This window comes from Parasteatoda tepidariorum, chromosome 2 (genome assembly GCF_043381705.1).
Source record: "Parasteatoda tepidariorum isolate YZ-2023 chromosome 2, CAS_Ptep_4.0, whole genome shotgun sequence".
Lineage (NCBI taxonomy): Eukaryota > Metazoa > Arthropoda > Arachnida > Araneae > Theridiidae > Parasteatoda > Parasteatoda tepidariorum.
In genome coordinates this window covers 56669209-56695715 of record NC_092205.1, presented here as the reverse complement: position 1 = coordinate 56695715, position 26507 = coordinate 56669209, and the positions used below count along the sequence as shown (strand labels likewise).

Genomic DNA, 26507 nt, shown 5'->3' with positions numbered 1-26507 from the left:
TCTTTTTAAAATTTCTCAAATAGCGAATCTTCCATCTTTATTTTGTGTTAATTTATCTATAACATGTCCTTCTTAATCTATCTGTAATATGTCTATGTTCTCTATTCGAAAGTAGATTTAAACAAAAAACAACATTCAACAGCTATGAACGGCGCGCATATAGCTTTGTAATACCACGCCAACAAAACGTAAAGATACGTAGTCTCTAAAAATTCCAGGAGCATGCGCTATTGCTTCAAATCTTATGTAGGTAAACGTACAGAATCAAATGTAAATTTGCGAAATCACTTTAATAAATACGCATATGACTCTTAAACTCATTTACCATAAAACAAAATTGATAATTTAAGCTTGTTAAATTGTGTTTCCTTTTGAGAAAATGAATGAATTTACAAAAATCTTAAAAAATGAATCCTGCTTGTTAGGTTATTCGCCTGAAACCAAGTACGTAATTAGTGGACGGTCCCTAAGTTTGAACAATTGAACTTAAAAATTTTGCTAGCATTTTTATTTAAAATAAAAAGCTAATGCAATGAAAATCCAAATAATTCGACTCTTAAAATTTATTATTTTAAAAGCCGCACTTTTATTCATAGAAAATGGGATGCTCTGACCACACAAATATTCAGGAATATTAGGAAAAAAAGCTAAAAATCAAGACAAATAAGGACGATATATTTTGTATCAGTATTATCAGGACAACAACGAACCCTGTATTAATATTAGCCATTTATACTTGAAAATCCGATAATTAAAACAAAATTTATTTTATGTTAGCTTTTTTTTCTCACCTCACCCTTTTTAATAACATTAGGAGGAAAGAAAAGAGTGACTTGAAGATGACTTTTATAACTCATATAGTACGTATTTATTTCCTAGACTCCTAAAATTTTTGTCCTGAAAAAAATTTGAACGATTTTAAATTAACATCAATAGAGCGCATTTTATATATCTGAATATTTCAATGCAATAAAATTTTGCTTTTCAATGCTTTTTTTTTCACCCATTCCCACGCCTTTAATACGGTGTGTTCCAATAATTTCCCTCTCCCACCTTAAGTGTAAAAGGGCCTCTCAATTTGGGGTTTTACAAGAGAAGGGGACGATAAATCTTCTGAGCACTCACAATAGTAGACTCAATAGACGGTTATTAATAACACCTTTTCATAAAAACCGCGTATCAGTTATGGAGTACCAGTGAAAATGCCGACTTCTTGAACTTTTAGTCATGGTCGATATCGAGACAGATGTATTTTTAGCAATCACTTTTTTTTATTATTATTCTAACACATTTTGAGATTTTTTTTTACTTACGAATTCTTGGGGATGAAGAATTGATCGCGCAACGTACGACAAGCGTTTCAGTTTAATTGATTTCGTTTGTCGGTTTCACTCAAGTCATATTTTTCCTTGCTCTTTTTCATTCCTTATGCTTTTTTAGGCTATGAGTAGTTCATTGGTGTAAAAAATAATAATGAATTTTGTTCAAATAACTTTATCAAGCTTTTCATTTGTCATATCAAGTTTTATTATTAGTAGGTTGCAAAAAGTCTAATTATAACAAATGAAATAAGACATGGCATGATTGAAGTACTTCTATTTCGACTGTTGAAGCATTATTTTTAAAGTTTATGAAAGATTGATAAATATTTGAAAGTGTGTGCGCATCATTCTAATATTTGATATAAACTTTTATTTGTATACCACTGATAAAGTCCCTTAACTGGAAGGAATCAAATATTTTTTTAAATTGCAACATTTTCTTTAAAAGCGTTTGGATTTGTTTAATTCTATATTGTTACAAGAAATTTTTTAATTGACTTTTTTAAATGAATGATTCATCGATGAAGTATCTTAATGTAAGTATTATGGGCAGAAATGCAGGCTTTATAAGATATGTAAATTTAAATGATTAATATATCACATATTACCAATGTATTCTATACAATGAATGGAAATAAAGCAGAGAATTATTAAAAAAATTACCCTTTTAAAATATTGTATGAAAATTATCCTTTTAATATAATGTAGAAATAATAAATATGGAAAAAAAGGACTTATTGTATGCATTATGTTCATTCTAATGAGAAATTTTTTTGCAAATTTAATCATTAACATTATTGTTAAAAAAATTATTTTAACTTTATTATTAACAAAACTTTTATTGGCAATAAAAACTTCTTGATATATAATTTCGATTTCCCCTTGATAAAACCATCATAATTATCCATTAAGCATAGTTATAAATAGTTGGACATAGATATTTAGCAATATTTTGTATGAAATTAAATCTGTGCAGAATAAAACTCATGAAAACAAAAATCAAAATATATATCGTTAAACTAAAGTAGGTAAATATGCATGTTAAAATATAAAATTTAAAAAATGATAATTGAAAAAAAAGAAGGAAAAGAAGGGAATCATGCAATATAATGTATTGACTAAGTTTAGAAAATATGGAGAATTTTGCCTTGTAACATTTTCGTAATGCGATTGACAAGTGATGAAAAATGATGATGAAGAATAAAACTGTTTGTCAGGATATAAATAAAAATAAATTTATATACAGGATTAAATTTATATATATATATATATATATATATANAGATTAAATGCTAGCTTTAAGGGGAAAAAAATAAAATTAAAAAAAAAGAATATATATATATATATATATATATATTAAAGAGGACTTTTATGTTTTAAAGAAATTCCAAACGAATTGCTCTAATTTTAATAATTAATTGAAAATAGCGTTTTTAATTTTCATATCATAAAATATTTTAGCGTTAATTTTTTTGAATTTTCGTCTTATAAACATTTGTAAAATATCGATGCGCTTTTGATCAATATAATGTTCTATACTATACAGGTATAAAGTTCTATATTATATCATACTATGCTCGACTGTACCATACTGTACTGTACTATATAATGCTATACTACTTGTTGTATTACATAATACTACATAAAATATACTTGTAACAGTTTTGTTTAAGTTTTAAGTTACGCTTTAATTTTTTTTTTTACTTTCAATTTCTTTATTTCGATTATGTCCTGTCCTTCATTCAAAAAAAGGTTTTGGCAGAATATCCTACCTTTTGAGGACCGTCCTTATTAAAAACTACAAAAAAAATATATTATTAATTTTAATTCATTCCAGTGAAACTTTTTTTTTCTCAGCTTCAAAAAGCATCGTTAGCTAAAATCATTCATTCAGCTAAAATTCAATTTCTCTAATATAAACTATCAATCAAATTAAGTTAACCAAGAAAAATATGTATGTTTAAAAACTGAAAAGCATCAAGCTTTAGGGCTCATGCATTTTAAAACTTACATAATAAATGCTTAGAAACTCAGTATACTTCAATATTTACATTAAAAATAAAAATTGTATAAACCTAAAACCCACACACCTAAAATATATTCTTTCAAACACTCTCTTCATTGAAGGTGGATAAAATTTCACGATTTTGCACAACAAATTATGGTGGAAAGACAGGTACCTAAATATTGTTACCTGGACAAACAAAGTATTGTTTCTAATGGTTAGCATGTTGAATCCATCAATGGATAATTCAAGGCGACATGACTAATAGTTCAAATGTTACAATTGCTTTCTGTATAAATAGTACGTTAATTGACTTGTACAATTTACGCATTTGAAATTGCTATCTGGACAGGTAAAGTCTATTTTATGTATTTTTTACTCTGAATGAAATGAGATCATACACTAGTCGATAAAACAAATAGTTTAAACGTTTTGAAGTTATATACTTTTAAATCTTAAAACCCAATTATTCCAACATACTTTTTACGCATTACAATTTTTAAAGCAAATATACTTTTTAATATGAAAACTATATTTTTACTAATTTGTTTGGAAAAGTTTACATTATTTATGAACTTTAATTATACATCATGACTTCCATATGTCAGCTAGTTATAAACGTATCTTTGAAAACTATCAAATATTAAGAAACTTCGTAATATATGAAAATATATTAAATGAAATTAGTGCTTCAGATGTATGTTTAAGTTGAAAGTAAGTAACCTCTTATTGTATTTATTGCATCTGTACTCTATTTATTATGATGCTCTTATTTCTTATAAATTATGATAATGTTTTAATAAATATTTAATCAACATTTGAACTATTTTAATTTTATGGAAAAAGCAATTTATTCTACATTATTCTTATTATTATTCATTTATTGAAAAAAATTATTTCAAATATGTAAAAATTATGTAAATAGTGCAATCTTTGTCTCTATTGTTAGCATTAATATAAAACTAAATCATGTTTAGTTAAACTAAAAATTGAAGTATAGTTACAACTTCTAAAAATCTTTTTAGTAAATACATTATTTTCATTTAATTATCTTAACTAAAAACAATTTAAATTAGATTGCTGGAAGCTCATATTCTAATATCAAATTCATGGTATTAAAGTTCATCGATTATTTCTATATTTAAATTTACTGTAATTTAAATCATTAAATATGATATAAGCTTGAAAAAAAAATATGAATTTGATGGAGCACTAAAACTAAAACTGAATACCTTAATACACTAAAACTGAAACTACAGAAATTCATTTAATTATTCATCAATTAATGTATAAGACCTATAATAAACTTATCCATCAATTAATATACAAAGTAATTGTTAATATTATGGTTTTATAATATTTAATGAAATTTGGTGATTGTGGTTTATCACGATACCTCAGATCATGGCATAATAATAATTTACTTCATTAAATTTACTTTTAAGTTTTGTGTTTCTTACTAATTGTATGTAATAAGAAATATAATTCTGAAAACCAGAATTTTCAATAAACCGTTACCATATGAACAGAAAAATTATATCAAATAAATTATTCAAATACCATATATTTTAGTTTTGTTAATAAGAATTATGTTTTCTTGTGCTAGAAATGGCTTTACCGTTCATTACAGTAACTTTAATAGAATATTTTACGCGCATAAATTTAACCGTTCGAAGCAATTAATTATTTCCAATAGAAAGCACTTTATAAATAAGTTTAAAATATAGATGCTGATAATTTGAACCGTATCATCATGCAAATAAATTTTTCTTAAACTTGATTCTAATGTATTATTGTTTCACCTGATTGGGTATATGTTTCAAAGTTGAGACAAATTTGAGACATTTTCAAATGACGAAGTTTCAAAGGTTTTTATTCTTATTTTGAAGATTTAAAATAATCAATTCTTTAACATACTGCAGAATACTTTAAAAGAATCAATAGTTGATAGAGAATTTACTAATCCCAGAAATGCTTCAACTATATGTCTATTTAAATTATAAATTTGCCCTCCAATATGTTAAATATAAATATGCTCTTAATGACTAAACAACTGCTTCTTAAACATTTTGAGTATTAACTTCTTCTGAACTATAGGCATTTTTGAAAAATTTGACACTTACTTTATATCTCAAACAAGTTTCAAATGAATTTCTCATTGCAAAAAATTATTAAAAAAAATCGTAAAGTATCCTCCATTATGTAATCAATAAATATGATCATACCGTGAATAAACAAATCCTTCTTAAAAGTTTTGAGTAGTTACTTCTTGAAACATATTGGTATTTTTGTAAAAAATGAAGCACACTTTGAAATCTGAAATAAGTTTAAAATGAATTACTCATTGGAAAAATGTGTAAAAATTTCTCAAAGTTTCCTCCATAATGTTAACCATATATATGCTCTTGTGGCATGGTCTACTGTTAAAACGTCTACTGTTCAAAAAATACCCAAAGATGCAAAGAAATAAATACCCACATTTTTAAGAAGTATTTGTTTAGTTCAAACCATGCAATTACCGGCAAGCTCGTTAACCTCAGATTTCTATCATTTGGCATGATATATGCATAATATTAAAAATAAGATTAACGACTGTGATATTAAAATTCATCCCGATATTTGTTAATTAAATGAAATCAGAATATCTTGATAAGTATAGTTAGAGTAGGAGCTGCTGGGGAATTTATCTAAGGCCAATAATAACTAGCTCTTACAAATTCAGGAAATAAGTATAAAAAAATAAATAATGAAATAACACGGAATAAAAAAAAATGTTTAAACTGCAAAAAAAAAGATAATAACTACTCTTTGCAATTACTGTCAAATAATTGTCTATTATGACACCTTAAATATCAAATTAACTATAATAAACTGTTTCAGCCAAAAGAAAACTTCATCGTATGGTAATAATAATGGACGAAGTGTTCTTATCGTAATTTATCAGAAATTGCCTCACCTATAATTAAATTATTTTCCAAGTTAATTAAATACCTACGTTTTTCCTTTTCAGAGGATTGAAACCTTAAACTTTGATTTTCTTATATGACTTTTTCGTGCTTATTTCTTAATGCCTTTACTGAGCTTAATATTTGTATATTTTAGTATCTGCTTACTTTTTAACTGTAAATTACAAAGAAGTAGTTTTAAAAATTATGCATGGGAACAAAGTTTTAAAAAATTAAAAACAGTAATAATTATCAATATTCGACTATTTTAATAGACACTCACAGAAAAATATGTTCAATGTTGGTGATGTGGGAGTGTTCGTGGTCCTATATAGTGTGTGTTTATAAAGGTATGGAGATGAACATTGGTAGTCAAAAAACTCAAAAATCGGGCCAGCATGTTCATCGATGGTTATGAAATATAAAGTATATAGAGTGCTTGTGTATCCTACATAGTGGATGTGTTCGTATTTATTTCCTATAAAGTGGGAGTGTTCGTAGCCCCATATACAGTCCTTAGCCATATTATTAGCCGCACTATAAGATTATATGTAAAATTATAATTACCAGGTGATACTATACAGCTGTATTGTTTTCACTGGGATGAAACCGGTTTGCATTTGTTTACGCTCCTAATAAACATTGTAATGCAATACATTAAAAAAAATACAAATAAGAAGTATACAAGTATGTAAAAGTATTATATCGTACAAATAAACTCGTAAACATATAAACTCGTGAAAATCATGTAATTATTAAAAAACTTCAGTGCGTCTAATAATTTGATCTAATTATTATAATATACTAATATAATGCTTGATATAATAAATATTCTACATTTATATACTATATCATCTAATTTGTCCTATCATCAAATTAATATTATATATCGTCTAATTTAACCAACTGATACACTAACGTAAACAAGTACAAACCGGTTTCAGTCACATAAAAATAATAAAGGTGTATAGTGTCACCTGATAATTAAGATTTTACATAGAATCTTATAGTGTGTCTAATAATTTGTCCTGGGACTGTAATATAATATAGTGGTGTGTTCTATAAAGGTACTTTCATCTGTAATATCTGGTTAATTTACTGCAACTTTAAGAGGTTATATTAAGACTTATTTTCATTTTAGTCGGACCAATGGTATCATGTGATCAAGTCTAAGATATTAAATTTTTCACAAAATAATAGTCTACTTTGCAGATGCCAGCTAATAATTTAGGTGTCAGCTAATTTGAACAATATTACAGTTCAATACGCTGCAAAATTTCTTACAGCATAGTTTAGAATATACAGAAAAGAGCGTGTGTAAAAGCTTTCTCTATGAGATACAAACAGAAAAACATCCTTTAAATATTGTTTGAGATAATTAAAAAAATACAATGGAAAATATCGGCTACATCTTTAAACAAAAAATTTCTTTTGTCTAGGATGAAAAATAAACAGCGGAAGAAAAAATTATTGAAATTTCCGAAAAAGAAATCGACTGTCAGACCCAACTAAGCTATGAATATAGAGAAGCGAATTAGATTGTAGGTGCGCGATTTGATCAGACTACTTGTTAGACTTAGAAAAATCCAAGTACTGTATAAAAGTATAGGACAGAACGATTCTCTTTGATTAAAAGTCAGCTTACAACATCATTCAAATTACACTTAGCTAAATTTTTTAATTGGCAGAATTAAAGCTGAATACTTTTCCGATGTGTTGTTTAAACGTTTTATTAAATTCCATTCCATTAAATTCCTCTGAAAACACTTACGCTTAAGTTTTACGCTTACTAAAACTGTAAACAATCACGAAAAAATAAGTTTCTTGACTTGACTTTCACTTTTTCTTGATCGTCAAATTATCACGTAATTAAAGTGAATTTATCACGCCGAAACTTAAAGATGTTATTTAATCTTAAAAAGAGTTCCTTACATTAAAATAACAATAGTCATTGATGATATATATGTCCCATTATCAATCTAAATTAAAAGGCTTAAAACTGAAAGTAATATTTCTTTATTATAAAATAATCCTTTAATAATACTTCTATAAATAGTATTTTAATATAAGCATTGTGAAATTGGCATCTGAGCTTATTAACCCTTTTACAATTATTATAAGATAACTGATTTACTTATATTATAAAACATTCAAGTTATTGAAAAGAATTCCTAGGAATTGACTTTGCGCACTCTTACTAAAAAATCATTAAATTAAAATCCACTTCACAATCTTTTTTAATAAAATATTAAAAAAAAAACAAATATAACAAATATAAATATTGTATAAATATGGAAAAAAAATTCTTTAATATGCTAAAGCTTTTAAAGAAGCTTAAAAAGAATTTTTTTAAATTAACATTAGTTATTAATGATATATCATGAACAAAATCGGATAATGATGTCAAGTGCTAACATCTTCGTTAGAATATAAATTTAAATTATGTGATCTGGTTTTCCCACATGAAAATCTTTTTTCTTTCTTTTTTTTTGTCTTCAGTAAAAAAATTATAAAATTTATAAAAGTGTTGTTTATCATTAGAATATTTTTCTATTCCTAATTTTAAGTAATATTCCATGATATAATTCTATTAGAGCTATAAGTGCATTTTTATGAAGCTAAGAGCTTAAAACTGACTCTCAAGCTGCTTAAAGGCATTTACCTGAAAATTTTATTTATCAGCCTTTTTTACTATTTTTTAAAATTTATTTTGATTATCATTCTAAATTAAAAGCTTAAAACTTAAAGCAATGTTTCTTTATTAAAAATGAATCCTTTAAAAATACCTTATTAAACTGTATTTTATGATAAGCATCGACACCTTAACTTATTAACTTTTCTGCAATTATTAAAAATTAATCAGAATTCGTGAATAATGCCTTAAATTGAATCTTTGATTGATTACCAAAATTGATTACCAAGAAAGAAGAAAGTAGATGGTAAAATTAGACTTATAGTTCAAATGTTGACCTCAAACATGATAATTGTGTTAAAGTTTATATTAAGTTACGAAATCAGACACTAGAACGTACTTTTTGTGAATAAACATAATATTTCTTCATCGAATTTGGATTCGTAACCATCAAAATACGGAAGACAGGCGCAATCTAGAAAATATGGTATCAATAGTTTAATCTAGTTAGTGTTCGGAAATTTTAGCCCCTTATTTCTAACTTTTTTTTTTTTTTAGATATTTCGTCATATCTTCAGAACTTAAATGAATCAATAACTTATTGCATACAATTATAAGACTAGTTTATTCAAAATAATACGATGCAAAAAAAATAATCGGCAAATATTTTTTTAAATTTCATTTAATAATAGTCGAAAAAAGTTTGAATTGTAAGGTACAAAAAATTTCACGGTATTTTAAATTAAGTAATTTTCAATAATAAGGAGTCTCCATGGTCTGGTCGCTTCCACCAACCCCTTGAATCGCTTCTCATTCATCAGTGTTTTTTTCCCTAAGCGTCCATATTTTCCTCAATAATACAGAGCATTTTATTTTCTAATGATACAATTACTGTAACTTCATGTAAAAACATTTCATTAATAATCGTAATTCTTCTTTTAACGCTAATCGTAACAAAATAGCATATTATTTTGATTTGAAAAATGATCTTCTGTACTTGAAAGAAAAATTAACCCAGGAAATACAGACTGTGGGTCCCAATATGAAGAAATAAACGAGAAGTAATTTTATTCTTCAACGAGACTTAAAACAATTCAAATAGGGAACGCTTATTATGGCTTAAGTTTTTTTTTCGTTTTTAAAGCTTTCAGAATAGTTAAGATGAGATATGTGTGACAAGGTAATCTCTCCGTCTCTTTATTCCTCTCTCTTTGTCCCTCTCTCTCTCTCCAAGTCTTCTTTGATTAACATATACTCGAGTGCGAGCTTATAAAATAAAGAAGTAAAGATCTCGTGAGGGAAAAATAAATTTTTTACAACAATGGAAAAAGTCAATATTTAATACAAAATAGCTGAAAAAATCACGAAAGGGCTCTTATATTTACAATGACTTTCGAACAAATTAGAATTACGAAAAAAACTCACGTTTAAAATAGCTCTTCCACCCGTCAAATTTTAATTCCGTAGTTGAATTTCAACTGACTACAAATCAATCAGACATGGTATTTTTTCTGTACAAGTTTATCAGATAATAATTTTTGACCTAATAGTCAAATCTTATTTTTTTTACTTTATCACACTCCATGCTCTGTTTCCTACATACCATCGTAATTTCAGGTTTCTAAGTGTTATAGATTTCGTGTGCAGTGAAGCAAAATGTAATGAAGAGCGGGGGAAAAAACAGTGAAAAAAAATTCGTAAAGAAAGCGCTTAAAATTGCAATAACTTATGAACAAATTGAAATTTCAAAAAATACTCTATATTAAGTTCTTAAGTAAGCATGGCCCCATAACAAATTTCCACTCTGTAGGTGCATTCTTTTCCTGTATGGTATGCTTTCTATAAGTTCAACACTTAATAATTCTCGAACTCATTATCGAATATTATATTTTGCTATTCCCTGTACATTTTTCTACGAACCATCGAAATTTTAAATTTTTAAGTATCATAGTTTTTTTTATAGCTTAACAAAATATATGTTGAATTGAACATCCAAAGCAAAAGTGGTATCGGCCACCCTTTGATTTTTTAATGTAGAGAAAAAAAATCCAAAATTTGAACAAAATCTTTCAAAATGTTTTTGAGTTATAAAACTTAAACAAAACACGTATCAGATTATTAAATTTTTCTTCTCTATAACTTTTTTTTTATATTTCGAATGGAAAGGTCAAAACACGCTATACAAAATTACAAAAGATAGAATGTGAAAGTAACAAGGAAAAATAATTATGAAAATGACCAAAGTCATTGCCTTAAAAGTTCTTTTGCACGCAGTTGAGCTTAGAGTCACCTAAAAGTTAAGGAAGAGGGTTTTCACCTATTTGATCTGCCAAAATAAAAGAGGTCATCTAAGGTTTGAAAGTATTCTGACGCAAAGGAGATCACTTTGAATCAAGTGAAAGTTAAACTTAGAATTTTAATAATGCCAATTTAAAATACTTCCATCGCTGAAAAAAACTACGGAGAAATCGTTCGTGATATCTAATAATCTAATATATCGTGATATCTAATAATCGCTGAAATTTAGCAACTTTAAATGTCCTAGATTTTCTTGAAATACTTGTGAAAACAAATATTGTTTTTATTTTCTTTTAGTTTTATGAAGCAATTTATTGAATTGGATTTCAAATTAATTGGAAAAATTTTCCAAAGATCCCATTATAAATTTTCGTTGTGAAAAAAATACCAGAATTAATAACAGTGTCGTATTAAAGAACCATTATCGTAAGTGGTGACGAGATAACACATATATGTTAAATGTATTTTTTAAATTTATATTATTATCTTTATTTGGATCAACATTTATTTTCGTAAGCCTAATGTCCTATTAAAATATCAAAGGATATTAAGATTTTTAGTTGGTTCCATTTTTCATGTACATAACTAATATTTGAAGACCGGCAAATTCCCTCTTTAATCTTAGACACGCTACTCAATAACAGGTAAGAGGCGTGAAAAGAAAGAATATTAAGTGAGAAAGAAAAATGTGCCAAAATCGGTGCGCAGGCGTCAAAACGGTGGAGAATATTTATTTTTCTAAGTAAATTTTGAGTGTGAATTATATCTCAAAAAAAATCTGCCTGTGGCGTTATGAAAATAATAAATGAAAAGAGAAGCGGTTTTTCATTTTTCTTACAAGCTGTTTATTGAGCAATAAAGGAATAAATTAATGCTTAAATTAATTTCGAGAGGAATTCAAATAGCGCTTGCAATTTAATGTTTGTTATTTAATGCTGATTATAAAAGTCATCAGCATAAAATGGTGATTTAAGTTAATGATAATTTCCTCGAATCTGATCTATAGATTAATATGTTAATTTATTTTACTATCATTTTTTCGAGGAATGAAAAGTTAATTATTTTAAATAATTAGAATATAGTGTACTTCAGACCTTACTTCTGAATAATAAGATATATCGCATTTAAAAACGTAATTTTTTTTTATATAATTTCATACAAAGTTACAATTATTTATTATCACTTCATGAAATAATTGAAAGTTAATAATTTCGAATAACAAATAAACATAGCAAACAAACTTAAGGTGAAAAGTAAGTTAATTTTACATTTCAATGAAAACAGAATGTTTATAAGTTTATAGTAGTAATTTTAAGTTGATAAATTGAGGCTTGGAAATACTTATTGCTACTTAGTAGTTCTTAACTTTGGTATACATAGTTAGCTAATTTATTTTCATTGTTATGCTATAAGAAAAACAAAGGAATGAAGTAGTTTAGAATTAATTTTGGATTAATTTCAATTGGAAAAAAGAATTTTAAAACATCAATAAATTCATTAAAATATGCATTTTGAAAAAATGAGCTACTGAATTACATTAGAAAATCTTTTTAATAATAAAAATTATTATTTGCAAAAACTCAAAATGTAATCTTTCCTGCCAGTTATGTATATAAAAAACGTTTTCAATATTTCAGTCTTGTGTTTCCGAGGTTTCAGAGCCCCTTGTTTAAAATCGGTAATTTTTGCAAGAGCATTTTTATGATCAAACCCTGAATGAAACCTAAATCTTTTATAATACCTAAAAATTTTATACGAGTCATATGAGGTTATTTTGGAAATGTTACCTTCTAAACTGTTACTCGAACGCAAAATTTACACTGTTAAATAACTAATGGTTAATATATGCTTGGAATTAGTTACAAATTGATACAATCTGACTGTTTTGGAGCGTATTGAACCATATTGTTCAAATTAGCTTCAAACTTGATTACTTAACAATATGGTTCAACTTGAACATCAAAAACATGGTAAGAAACAGCTTATTAAGTTTGCACACGATAATTACAGATCATGGTAACAATATTATGGTTCGTCGTTGTACAAATTTTTTTCTGAGAATGTACAAATAAATTTTTACTTTAATGCAATTAGATATCTGAAAATTAGTTCTTCTAAATGTCGTTTCTATTATTTCAGGTAGCCGTGAAGCTGCGTATATGTACAGTGTAACCTCTGCTGGTGTTACATTCGTAATCACTCAGTCATGTAGTAGAGGGAACGTAAGCGATTGCGGTTGCGACAAAAGCCAGAGCAGTGTGAAGCCTTTGAATCATCCAACAGATTGGAAATGGGGAGGATGCAGCGTCGATGTGAAATACGGTATCCGTCTTTCTAGAAAGTTTATCGACGCTAGAGAAATGGAAGGAGATGCAAGGTCTCTCATGAACTTACACAACAACCATGCTGGCAGAAAGGTTTGTCAATTTTTGTAGATTTTCATTCAGAAATGTGCAACTACACTATCTACCAACAAATATTTGGACGCGTGTGATTGAAAAGAAAAACAAACTTTATTCATAATCAATAGTTGGTAGAGCCTCCACGAGAGGCAATTACAGCGTGAACCCTCCGGGGCATAATTTCCACAAGTCCTTGTGTGACGGCTAGTGGTATTTTCTTCCACTCGGCTTGGAGAAGACATGTAAGTTCCTTCACCGATTTTTGACGGGTAGTACACCCCTTAATTCGGCAATCCAACTTGTCCCAGAGGTTCTCGATAGGGTTCAGGTCTGGGCTCTGGGCAGGCCAGTCCATTCGATTAACCCCATTGGCACCATATCAAGCCTTGGTGACCCTCGCAAAATGACAGCTGGCATTGTCGTCCTGGAAGTAACAGGGGTCCACCCCATGCCAAAACGTAGGAAGCGCATTGTTATCCAAAATAGTGTAGTAGGCATGGGACTAATGCCTATGTTGTTTCCTACAAGATATATACCGGAGGGCGTGACGTATCTCAGGACCACTGATATAGTCATTTGCATAGGTGTCCGAATACTTATTGGTAGATAGTGTATTTCTATGTCTTAGTATAGGGAATTTTTACGTTCATCAACCTAAATTTACAACATTAGCGAATCTAACAATCCTGCAATTTTCGCATTATAATCCTCATTAGTACGATAATTGCCAAGAGAGAAAAACTATGATAGCCTAACAATGTTAATTCCATCCATAATTTAAGATATTTGCAATTAAACTTGAAGTAAAAATACGAACTTTGTCGGAAAAGTTGGGATTCGAATTTTTCTTACTTGTGGAGTACTCAGCCGTTGCTATGCTGATGTACCAAAAAAAGAGGCTAGCAAATTCATGAAAATATCTTACAAGATGCGTTGCTATGGTGGCTTAAATTTGACTTAGGTTTTAAGTGAGTTAGGCTCTTTTCAAAAAGATCTTTGATCAATTTACAATTTTTACGTTGAATTCTGGAAACGCAATCGAATAAACTTTAGTCATAAAATAACTGACTGAAAAATTACCATGCTGTTACAAATCACTGTCAATTGTTAGCATCAGCATGACGTTATTTGTATTTGAGATTATCTTTCATAATTTAAAATCACGTTTGTTTGTTTTTATAATTACCACTTTTGATAAATTTATGAACATTTTCCTTTATTTTTCTTAGTTCTATTATATTTTTTCTATTATTCTACTTTATTTTACTTAGTTCTATTACATATAACTAAGTATGTTTCTATGATCTCTGTTGTTTTTGTAATTAGGTAATTAAAAACCGTTTACTCAATGCTAAATTTGGGCTGAACAAGCTATATTAACTTAATGTTGCCATAATTTAACAACATTATAAAGTCACAGCTCATTTCTTTATATTAATACAAATATTAGAAAATGGCTAATACGGTGACGTAACACCGATCCGCGTGCTATTTATGTTGATTAGTAGACTATTTTAAAATAATTAAACACTAAAGAGCATGCGATTAAATCATAAACAGAATTGTTTACAATTTCATTTATGACTATGACTATTGTTAAACTAATGCAAAAAAATTATTTTTCAATCAATTCTCCCGGACGGAATAATTAAAAATTTTAACCGAGCTTTTGGATGGGTGACTGAAATTTCTCCTTGTAATCAATTTTCAAATTTAAGAAGACTACCGCTTACAATTCTGGATTTATAAGAGATTATAAATTTTGTTTCGCAACAAAAACAAACAAAATACTGAGTAAACACAAAAGAAAAGTTGAAAAAATAGACAATCTTGAAGAATATTACGGATCAGATTCAACAACTGCCCCTTTCTAAATTTAACATAAAGATGAATTTTTGGGTACGTTTTTAAATAACAGAGTATGCAAAAGATAAGAACTTAGTGGCATTGAAAGTTTGCGTCACGTTCCCAGAACCTTCAACCCGGCTGACTTACCTTCAAGAGATTGAACCGTCTCAAAGTTATTAGAGACCTATTGGAGGGAAGGGCAGTTTCGGTTTTATAAATCTAATAAAGAGTGTCCTAAATCCTTTCCGATTAAAGACACAAAAAAATATTCGAGAGAAAGAAAATTGTAGTAACTTTGATTTGTGAAAGTAACGAAGACTTATAAATGCTTTCTTACTTTTCGAGTTTCTCTAAAATTTTAAGAATGACAGTTAGGATGTTAAGATTTTAAAGAGGCACTCAAAAATCTGTTTCAGATAGAGAAGTTAGAGAATTGAAAATCTATAAACTAAACAATGCCGAAACTTTTTTTGACAAATTCAAAAAAGATCCTTCAATGTTGCAGATCTAAGTAATTTAAAATCTTCAAGTGTTTCTCAAGACGATGAAGGTGCTTTCAGAGTTCACACAAAGTTAACTAAGAGAAAAGATCGCGAAACATCCAACTCTATACTACTTCCAAGCAACCATAAGCTAGCAGAATTGAATATTTGCAGTATGCATCTAACAATGTGCCAAGCTGGAGTACAGATATTTATGTCCAAACTGCGAGAACGATTTTGGATTAATAGCGCTTGTAAAACAATTCGTCAAAGTTTTGTGCAAATGGGTAAGATGCAGAACACATCAGGACATACTATTCGAGAGTAATGCGTCGCACTATGAGTATTTGCGAGTATTTCATTTACGTCGCACTAGAACTGCACAATGAGCAATTGTCGATGCTCCGGGAACTATCGCCGAGGGTTATCTGAAGATATACCATCACAATTTTGATCCTCTGCAGAGGGGATTGATCCTCCATTTTGGTAGCCTGACAGCCTGTGCGGGAAACCCAACATTTAACTGTAGAACAGTTTAGCGAGGACCAATACCGTGCGCCCTTGATACCTTCCAGGCTGATCAAAGTGCTCACCCAGCCACTCACTGACAGCTGCCAGTAATGCTTAATGTTGCTTTTCGAAGACTCTGTAGACTAATGATGCTTTTTTGAGATTAATACTCTATTTTTATAACTCATGTGAGTTTACAACAGTTACTCATGACCATTAGGTCAAGTTTTGCCTATCTTTAACCAGCGTCCTCTATGTTTATTCTGAAAATGGCGCAGAACGTCAATATGAAGAAAAGCCACAGTTTTGAGAAAATGAAAAGCGTTTGTGGTCTAATTTTCTAACATTTAAAAACTTACGCCATTACTAAATTATCTGGGCTCATAAAAATTTGCAAAAAATAGGAATAAGGCATTGATTTTGATAATTTTCGTATAGATGGAAAATGTCGCCAAATTGGCGATTTTTAAAAAAGTTTAATAACTTTTAAAATATTTTACTTGTTTTTCCGTTCTAAAGCCCAAATAATTCTTTACAGCAAGGTGGCATATACAGTTTAAAATTATAGCTTTGCTTCAAGTACAATAAGGCACTTAAACTGGCTTTTTTATTTTCCTTGGTGAAAGAGCTCCGAAAAACCTTGTTAACACGGGTGTCCTTAGTATCAGTCCACTGTGGAACTTTCATTAATAGAATAAATTCTTAGATAGATTTGTAAATATGCTCGTGAATGTATCGTTAAGGCTGATACTTAAGGTTATAAATTTTTGAATAGTATGATTATCGTCATATGCATATATTTTGCTGTAGTTAGTTCTAAAAAATATAATAGTAAAAATTTTTGTGGGTGTGTCATAAATTTTCATTATAAGTGTTATCAATAATTTGCACAATTTTAATTTATTACTGATTCGTAAATATTTTTAACAATTATAGTACCTCTGAATTTCTTTAAAATATTAAATGATTCTAAAAGTGTATCCATGCATTACTTGCCATGCTTAATTCAATAGGTTTTGCATATAAAAGAAAGTTGAATGGTAGAAAAATGTCAGTATATTCAAATAAACAACATATAATTCGAAGCCTGTTTCTTTTGTTGCAAGAAACCTCTCACTTCCGCATTCTAAACTTTACATAGAAACTCTTACTGATAAAAAAAATTATAAATTTAGTTCACGCCTTACCTATTTGTTTGTATAAATAAATAAAAAATTGTTCACTTCAAGACATACAGTAAAGAATTCAAAGAAAGAATTTTTTATTTTATTTTCTGTGATCCATTCAAATTATAATTCAATCTTTTCAAAACATCGAATTTTTGGAAGAAAAAAATAATAGTCTTTTTCTCGAAAAAAATAATAATCTTCTTTATAAATCTTTTCGCGACCAATTGAAATATTTCTGTGATTGCCGTTGATTGTATTTGGTATATAGGATAATACTCTTTTAATGCGTCGTTTTCATGAGAATTATAATCATTATGAAAATTAATTTGTATAAAACCGAGTAAAAATAAAATATTGTTAAGCATATGTTTTGCATTTGTAAATTTTTGAAAACTCACTGTGTAAAGACGATGCTTATTCATTTCTTCCGCTACTTTCATTTTTAGCATAATATCTTTTAGGCAGTTGTAGATCATTTTTTCTCGGAGCTATAAAAATTGGCTCATTATGCTGCAAAGGATTTTTCAAAATATTTCATAACAAAAAAAAATAATATTTTTGTTTAAGTCAATATGACTAATTTGATGGAATATTTAAGACAAACATATCAGCGTGATTTACCAAAAAGATTGTTCAGTTTAATATACTAATGGATCACATTAATAAAAAACATATATATTAATTTTGAATAATTGTACATGTTTTTTACCAGATTAATGATTAATCCTTTTCTTTTTATTGCCCTTGTTCGAACTTTTCCTTTTTATATAAAAACGAAAATTCATGCGACAAAATAACAAAGGCTGGAAAAATTTATGTTTCTTCAACAAAATGAAAAGCGTTTAACAATACGTGTGAAAAGCATTAAACAGTTTGAAAAAATACCTCTTTATTCTTCAGTGGTTCTAAAGAATTAAGTGTTCTTTCATACGCCATTTTATACCACAAATGATTCTAAGAATAAAAAATAGATTTTTTAATATTAAATACTAATGCATTATATAATTTTTTTTAAAAAAAGTTCACGCAATGTATGATATATTTGAAAATTTGAAAGAAAATTTATTGCAAAGCTTTTGTGGAAAAATGTGTTGCAAAACCTGTTTGATGCTGCCATTCGTGGGGGAAATAAGCTAGTTAAGATAATATTTAAAATTTAAGATAATTTATCTATACAGCTTCCTTTTCAACACTAATCCCATTTTCCACTTAAAAACAATTTTTTCAATTTCTAAACATTAGTAAGCATACTATCCTGATTAAAATAACATAGAGATGTTTTTATATTTTTAAACTCTTCCTACATGAAACATTAATTTTGTAATTTATTAAATGTATAATTTTATTCTGTTTCATTCTATTGCATTAAAGAAACAGATTAACAGATAAATATAAAATTATGCTGCATTGAAAAAAAAATACTTGCATCAGTATACTGATGATTATGATACATTTGGCTGTTCTGAATTAACAGAAAGTTCTCAATTTTTTACCAATAAGTCAAAAACTTTGTAAGCAAAGATTAATAACTTTTTTTTCCAGTTTATAAAATGAAAACAATAAGATATATTTCTCACAAATGATATAATCCAGGGATTAGCGCTCAAAATTGAAAGAAATGCCAGTTTTTTTTGAGAAATAATCTAAAAAATTAACATAAATTAATTAGTTTTGACAACGGAAACAAGTCTAAAACTTAACTGTTTATGAATTTAACGAGTGACGGTTACATGAAGATATCAAAACCATGGATTTGTTTACATTCGACTAAAGTTTTTTTAAAAAATGCATTTTTTGTGTAAAACTATATTCTATGCGTATTATATAAAATAAATTTAGGGAACAACCACTAGAATATGCTATTTAACAATGCCAAAACTGTTTCTATTAAAATTGGATTAATTGTTTAATTTTTGAATTTTTTTTATGCTTTATGTTTGATTTCATTATGTTTATGATTCATTACCGTATATTTAAATAAACAAACCTATAAAAGTTTAGGCTGTTAGAAAAATATTTGATATGAGAATAGTTTTCCAAAGTCCTCTCTCCCAGGATGCATTTTATATTTTGCCTTTTTTTTTTACATTTAAGACTTATAAAAAAAGCCTAGACTAACTGTTATAAGATAAAAGTAATAACTAAAATGTAAAAATGTTATTCTCACGCAAGCCTTCGTTTAAAAAAGAACACTATTGATCAAAGGTTGTGCTTCTTAGAGTATAATCGAAAACTTCGATTAATTATTTCGAAAAAGTGCTCAAATTTCGAAAAGAAAAAATATAATCAATCATCCGTTCCTTACAATCAGCTTCCTTTGATAAATAAAAATTAAAATAAATCTTTATTTTTTATCAACAATTACAAACAATATTTAGTCCTCTTCTTTTAGTAATTTGAAAAATTAATTTTTAACTCAAAAGTTTTCATTTTATAATAGGTATACAGGTACAGCAAAAAGAAATAACTTATTAAGATTTGTAATCATTCTTTCATGAACTTTGTCTGTTGCAATGATAAAGACTATGTATTTAAATTTTTAAAAAAAATAAAAACTTTAAGTACAAGATGTTTGAAAAACATCTGAGGTAGTGACAGTTTTTGAAGCTCGCACTATGCACTTTACATTTAAATGTGTATTTTCACATTCAAGACTAATAGAATAGATAAAACTCAAGAATAATAGTAAAGATAAAAGTAAAATATGAAATGTTGAATCCCAAGAAACCCTTTGTGCTAATCAGACCGCTACTGATCAAAATTCATACTTCTTTTTCTTTAAGGTGTAGTCTACCTGTATATAACTTTTAAATTAATTGTATTCTTCGAAAGCATAAAAGAAACGTTATTTTTTCATTGAAACCAATGACGCGTCGGTACAACAATCTGTTCAAAGGTCATATTTGCCTTTCATACTTATAACGATTAAAGAATTTTAAGTGACGACACGAATCCTTGTGGGTGTCCACCGAGTTCATAGGGTAGAACTATGCTATTAAAATAATAAATCGTCCTTTACTCTTTGAACTTTAAGGATAACGCATTTGCAAATATTTCAAGAAGATTTAAGCCTTATTCATATTTCACAAAATTACTTTCAATACAAAAATAAATATTTTACAATATTTTATATAAACTAATGCAACTAAATTTATTCGTCATGCTTTTTGCATGCGTTTATAAAAAAAGTGCGTTAAAATTTTGCTATTTATTCAAGTAATTTCGAAATATAATTAGAGTCTAAATCAAAACTAGATTCTGTCTAATACTTGAAACTGCAAATAGTGATTCGAAAAAGAGAAGAAAAAATATTACCAAAATTTTTATAACATTGTAGTACAAACTATAGCAGTTGAATTATGATATTTGATGCGTTTAACTTTTCAAGGAGAAATTAGCATGTTTGAGACATTTGTTCCGTAGCTGGAAAAGTTTGAATCCGATCGACAAAACTCATTGATGATATTATATGCTTGTTTTAGTAGCTTGTAGTTATAGCTTTAAATACAGTAACCCTGAGATGAATAACGAAAAGTTGAAGATCAGCAATACTTATCATAAATTTTCTAAAACTTGAAAACTTTATCAATCTATTGAAATATATTCAGAAAAGACACGTTCAAAAAAACGAGAAAAAACTTTTGTGAGAAACGAAAAATTTCAAACAGAAATTTTGTTTATTATATTCGAATCACAAGCAAAACGGGTAAACTGTCTGTGATTAGTTGAGCACCAAAATTTATCTAAATGAACAAAACAATAACTTTCCCGAAGAGTTAACATGCAGTGCATCTACGAGGCAAATTTATCCGGTGAATTCTCTGAATTATAGACATGTATTCCTTTTCTTGCTTTTAAATTTCCATTAACTATTCAAATTACCTGTTATATGCAAACTAATGTTAAATATATCGATATTTTGTGAAATAATTAGCTTTCAAAAACTATGATTGCTATACTTGGCACTTTAATCAAGTTATTAATTAAATATCACAAAAACTTATGTTTTGAGAAAACATTTATTTTCTGACTACATTATTTTCTGTCGAACAAACTGAAAGTGGTGTTCTGTCCTTACATTTAAAGATCTGAATAAGCTAATCAATAAATTTCGCCACTTTAGCATACTTTACCACTACGCATACGCATACACTACATACCACTTAGCACCTTTTGTATCTAATTGCCACCATTTTTGATATTGAAGTAAACTAAAGTTTTTACAGTGCATGTAAGAACATTTCTTATTTACTTTTTCACTGTTATAGTTTTATTTATTTATTAATTCATTTTTCTTTTTGTTTATTGACAATACATATTTTTGCATGTATTAGAATCAATTCAATGGCTTTATTGCAAAAACATTTTGTTAAAAAACAAGTACATTTTTAGTAATATATTCGCTCTGATTCTTTCTCGCAATTGTTATTTTGCCAATTATATACTTTTTGCACGATTACTACAGTTCTTAAAAATGTATTTAGTTCACCTTAACACCAAAATAGGTGACAACAATACACCAAAATGTTTAACAATGTAGTTACATGCTCTTTGGCCGATTAAAAAGCTAAACGAAATATAACTGAGTACAGCTAACATGATTTCGATGTGAAGCAAGCAATTAGTATAAGGAAGAGAGATTTTGAGGGAAACTTAGCCAAGTATGGTAACAGATTCCGTAATCATTCTCTTTCGCATGCCTGATCTTGTCAATTTTAAAAGCTATTTGTCGTGAATCTCTGAAGATACACTGCAAGAAAATTTTTTATCTCAATACTAAAAATGGTGGTAACTATTAATACCGAAGTGGTGACACTACACCAGGATCGAAGGATACTTCCTGGTGTAGTAAAATACCAAGAATGTTCTTGTACACTACTTGGTGTAAAGCAGCCACCACCATTTTTGATATTCAGTAACACAAATATTTATTCTTACAGTAAAGTATAACAGGCATAAAAGTCAGTATAAAATTAGTTTGTTAATCAAACATACACACAGCACAGAGAAAATATTAACACAAATTCGAACTAGACTTAGCAAAATTGAAGCGATATTATAAAACTATTTAACACAATTGATGGATTTATGTAAATCTCCTTATGAAAACAGCATTATTGTCTTTATGATATAAATAAGAACATATAGTCTGTCTATAAAATAAAAAAAACTTCTCTCGCCACAAGGTGTAAGGCGGTCTGCTGTTATGGAAACGTAAAAAAGCGCATTTTAAAGAGCTGAACTTAACAATAAATTGAAGAAGAATTATCCCCTTTCTCTCGCTTACCCGAGACAAAACCTGTCTTAAATATTGGCTAAACATCCCTTTTTAAAATAGTTGAATCTCGTAACCATAATCACCACCACTGCTGTAAACGAAAGGCGAGGGGAGTTCCTTACATGGACAGTCTATACATATCTTTTATAACAATTTACTTCTGTTTTTTTGTAATGTTTAGCTAGCATCGTGCGAGGTGAAAATAAACTTCCACTTTCTTTTGCTCGATAGGAACTAAATTACCGTAGTTGTTTGACGCTTTTCGTACGTACGTTGAAATTGGCGAAAATAATGCATGAATGGAGTAAATGTATGTGAGCTTGGTGTAAACTTTCTTATTTATTGACGTCTAAACTTACTTACACTCTCTAAAGTGTGTATGAATGATCGTTTTCGAAACCAAATTCGGATAAGCACTACATCACAGATTTCACATTATAGAGAAACTCTAATTATTAATCATATAGAATAGTTGGGATTATCATTATAATCCCTAGTTAATATTTAAAAAAAATTCTATTTTATTTGCATGGCAAAAGTTTCTTAATCTATTTAAATAATTTGGTTTTTAAATAAAATAAAAAAAAGTTAATGTTTTTAATAGCAGCGTGAAAATATGAGATTTAATGTTTTTTCTCTTCTTTTTCTTATAATAGGCTGTCAAGCACAATTTAAAAACTGAATGCAAATGCCATGGTGTCTCTGGATCGTGCACTATGAAAACTTGTTGGAAAACTCTGCCAGCATTCGCTCAGATTGGGGACTATCTCATGAAAGCTTACAAACAATCTAAAAAAGTCGTCCCTCACTGGGGACCTATGGTCACGCGAACGCCATCTCATTTAAAACTAAAGAAATCCAAACGTGTTCACCGTAAGCCCAGACCGAGAGACTTGGTTTATTTGGAAAATTCACCAAATTATTGTGAAAAAGACTTGTCTCGTGGTTCATTAGGGACTGTAGGCAGAGAATGCAACAGGACATCCAAAGATATAGATGGCTGTGATTTATTATGTTGTGGCAGAGGTTATAACACGCACCAGTACATAAGAACTTGGCAATGCAATTGCAAATTTCATTGGTGCTGTTATGTTAATTGTGATGTATGTAGAGAAAGAACAGAGAATTATGTTTGTAAATGATATTTAGGTACAGACATGAAAAGCATTCCAGAAGAAGTGCCAATGACCCTGTTTCTCAACAGTGGTTCAAAGTTGTTTGTCATAGAAATCGTCATATCAGTATGCCATATATTTGGTAATGTCAACTTCCAAATTTAGATAATCTAGCTTTTTTTAATAACCTATTTCAATCTTTTTTAAGCATTTTGGTTTACACTTACCAAACTAATGTTCCTTTGTTGTAGAAGGTAAGTATGGAAAGCAGAAAGTGTAGAGCTTTTATGTTTGATTTTGAGTTTTAAAAAAAAATTAGATTAGTTTTATTGAAAGAAGTAGTTGTATGCAAATGGAGTTTTTAAAAAATGTTATTAGATGACATGTGTGTAATATGGAATTGAAATGCATTTAAATTTGTTTCATCTTTCTCATTAAAGGAAGAATTATATTTGATATTTTTTACTTTATTATTTACAATGTGATCTTATTTATATCAATGAAATTAGGTATTTTTCTATAGAAACAATTCATGTTTTATAAGTAATTCTAGTGTAAAATAAAATGCATATACAATTTTGTGTTTTTGCAGAAATAAACAAAACACGCTGAGTATAATCTCTTTGAATAACGTGGAAGTGGAAACATTTTTCATGGATCCCTTTCAATGAAGTGTGTAAATAAAAAGAGGTCATATGAAAACAGTTCTTCATAAATACGATATCAAAGAAAAATAAACAGAAACTCTCCATTTGTTTTCAGAATACTAGCCATTTTTCTCATTTATCTTAATCCCTTGATTAGAGATTTATCAAAAGAAAAATGGAACAATTATAAGAGTTAAACACTATCGGGAGTTGTATCTCTATGAAGCATTCATACGAATGGCATTTTCTCCTCTTTGAACTGGGCAATGATAAAAATTTCTATGGTACCAACTATACACTTCAAGATGTCAGAGATACAATCAACATCCGCTTACTTTTCTTTCTTTTTTTTCAGAAAACATAATATTGACTTTGCATTTTATTTACCTTTGCAAACAAAACGTGAATTAAGAACTGTAAACTGCTTAATTTTACTCATTCAAAAGTTTCTTAACGTATCATTGATTTTCAAACTAAAATAATGTAATGGGCTTGCTTCGCAGAGACTCGCTTTCTGATACTTCAAAGAAGAAAAGCTTTTTCATTTTCTCATCAAAATAGTGCTCTCTAATAGATATGTTTGTTAAGTCTTGTTGTAAGAACTGGAATTAAGTAATAAAGTAAATGCATACAAATTCATGCTTATTGTGTACAATGATTAAAAAAGTGATCGTGAAGAAGTTTTATTTGAATCAATATTTTGTTTCATTTCAGATTTATAGCCAAATAAAAATTTTGAATGCTTGACATTATCCATCTAATTTTTTTTTCACTTCCATGCAGAATAATTATTTTGTTAAAAATGTTTTTCAAATAAATTGAATTATCAAGCTTCACTTAACAATTATTACTTAAGATTATTTACAAGCATGTGATGCAATATATGCAAAATAGTGAATAAATATAACTAAACACTAAGAAAAATTAGCTGCAAAAGCATCAAAGTCTGCATTGGAAACTGCGATTATTAAATAATTTACTTTCTTTTTAAGGATTATTTAAGTATAGTCAATTTTTACTTTGCACCTAATAAGTTTTGTACTTTATATTTTCATATGCTTATAATGCACTATATTTCTGAATAATTCTCAAAATTTTGATACTTTTCTTTCTGATCTATAAAATTTTAATTCTGAATTTGGAGCAGCTCCATATTGATTTAAAAATATAAATTTCAAATAGAAGACCGTGACTAAAAGCAATCAATACAGTTTTAACTCAGAAGGTGGAAAACGTTAAAAACAAAATTAAAAAAAATTATAATAATGACAACTAATGAATAAAAAAGAGCTTAAGCCACCAACTCAGTGGAAAAAAAGCAGGTTAAACATAATATACCTCCCTCCCATTTTCAGTTTAAAATAAATAAAAGATATGGGAAAAAACAAATAATAAGAATATCAAAAACATTCTGGAACGATTAAGGAGTTTGTAGTTAACGACATTCGACATCGTTCCTCTTTTAACTGTCACCGTGGCTGAGAACCACTCAAGTTGGAACCTAGGCGTCGTTCCTCTTAAAAAAAGATGGGTGAGTCGTGGTAATACATTAGGCTCTATGAACAAGAAGTATTAAAAATAATTTCACGTTTGACTTAATGAATTCCAAGACATAATTTACATGCATGGAGTTCAACCGTTCAATATAAGAGGCAAAGATATTTTTAATTTTTGGCTTTAAAAAATAATTAAAGAAAATGTTTCAGAATAAGGCGTTAAAGATTTTCACAAGTTGACAGTTCGTAGAATATAAGTTTATGACGCCCACAAATAAAATATAGCAAAATTATTTTTTAAACAATTCAAAATTTATAGGTATGGTACATTAAGTACGCTAATCACTTTTTAGTAAAT

General features: G+C 28.1%; 1 protein-coding gene across 2 annotated transcripts in view; it reads left to right on the top strand.

Annotated features, from left to right (window-relative positions):
* Positions 1-25400, top strand: part of LOC107442309 (protein Wnt-7b-like) — a 105184-nt gene extending 79784 nt beyond the window's left edge. The window contains exons 3-4 of one of the 2 annotated variants that reach the window (XM_016055841.3): positions 13342-13619; positions 23548-25400. In XM_016055841.3, the coding sequence (XP_015911327.1) occupies positions 13342-13619; positions 23548-24033 (764 nt within the window). In that variant the 3' untranslated portion in view covers positions 24034-25400. 2 annotated transcript variants of the gene reach the window in all.
* The last annotated feature ends 1107 nt before the right edge of the window (positions 25401-26507 follow it).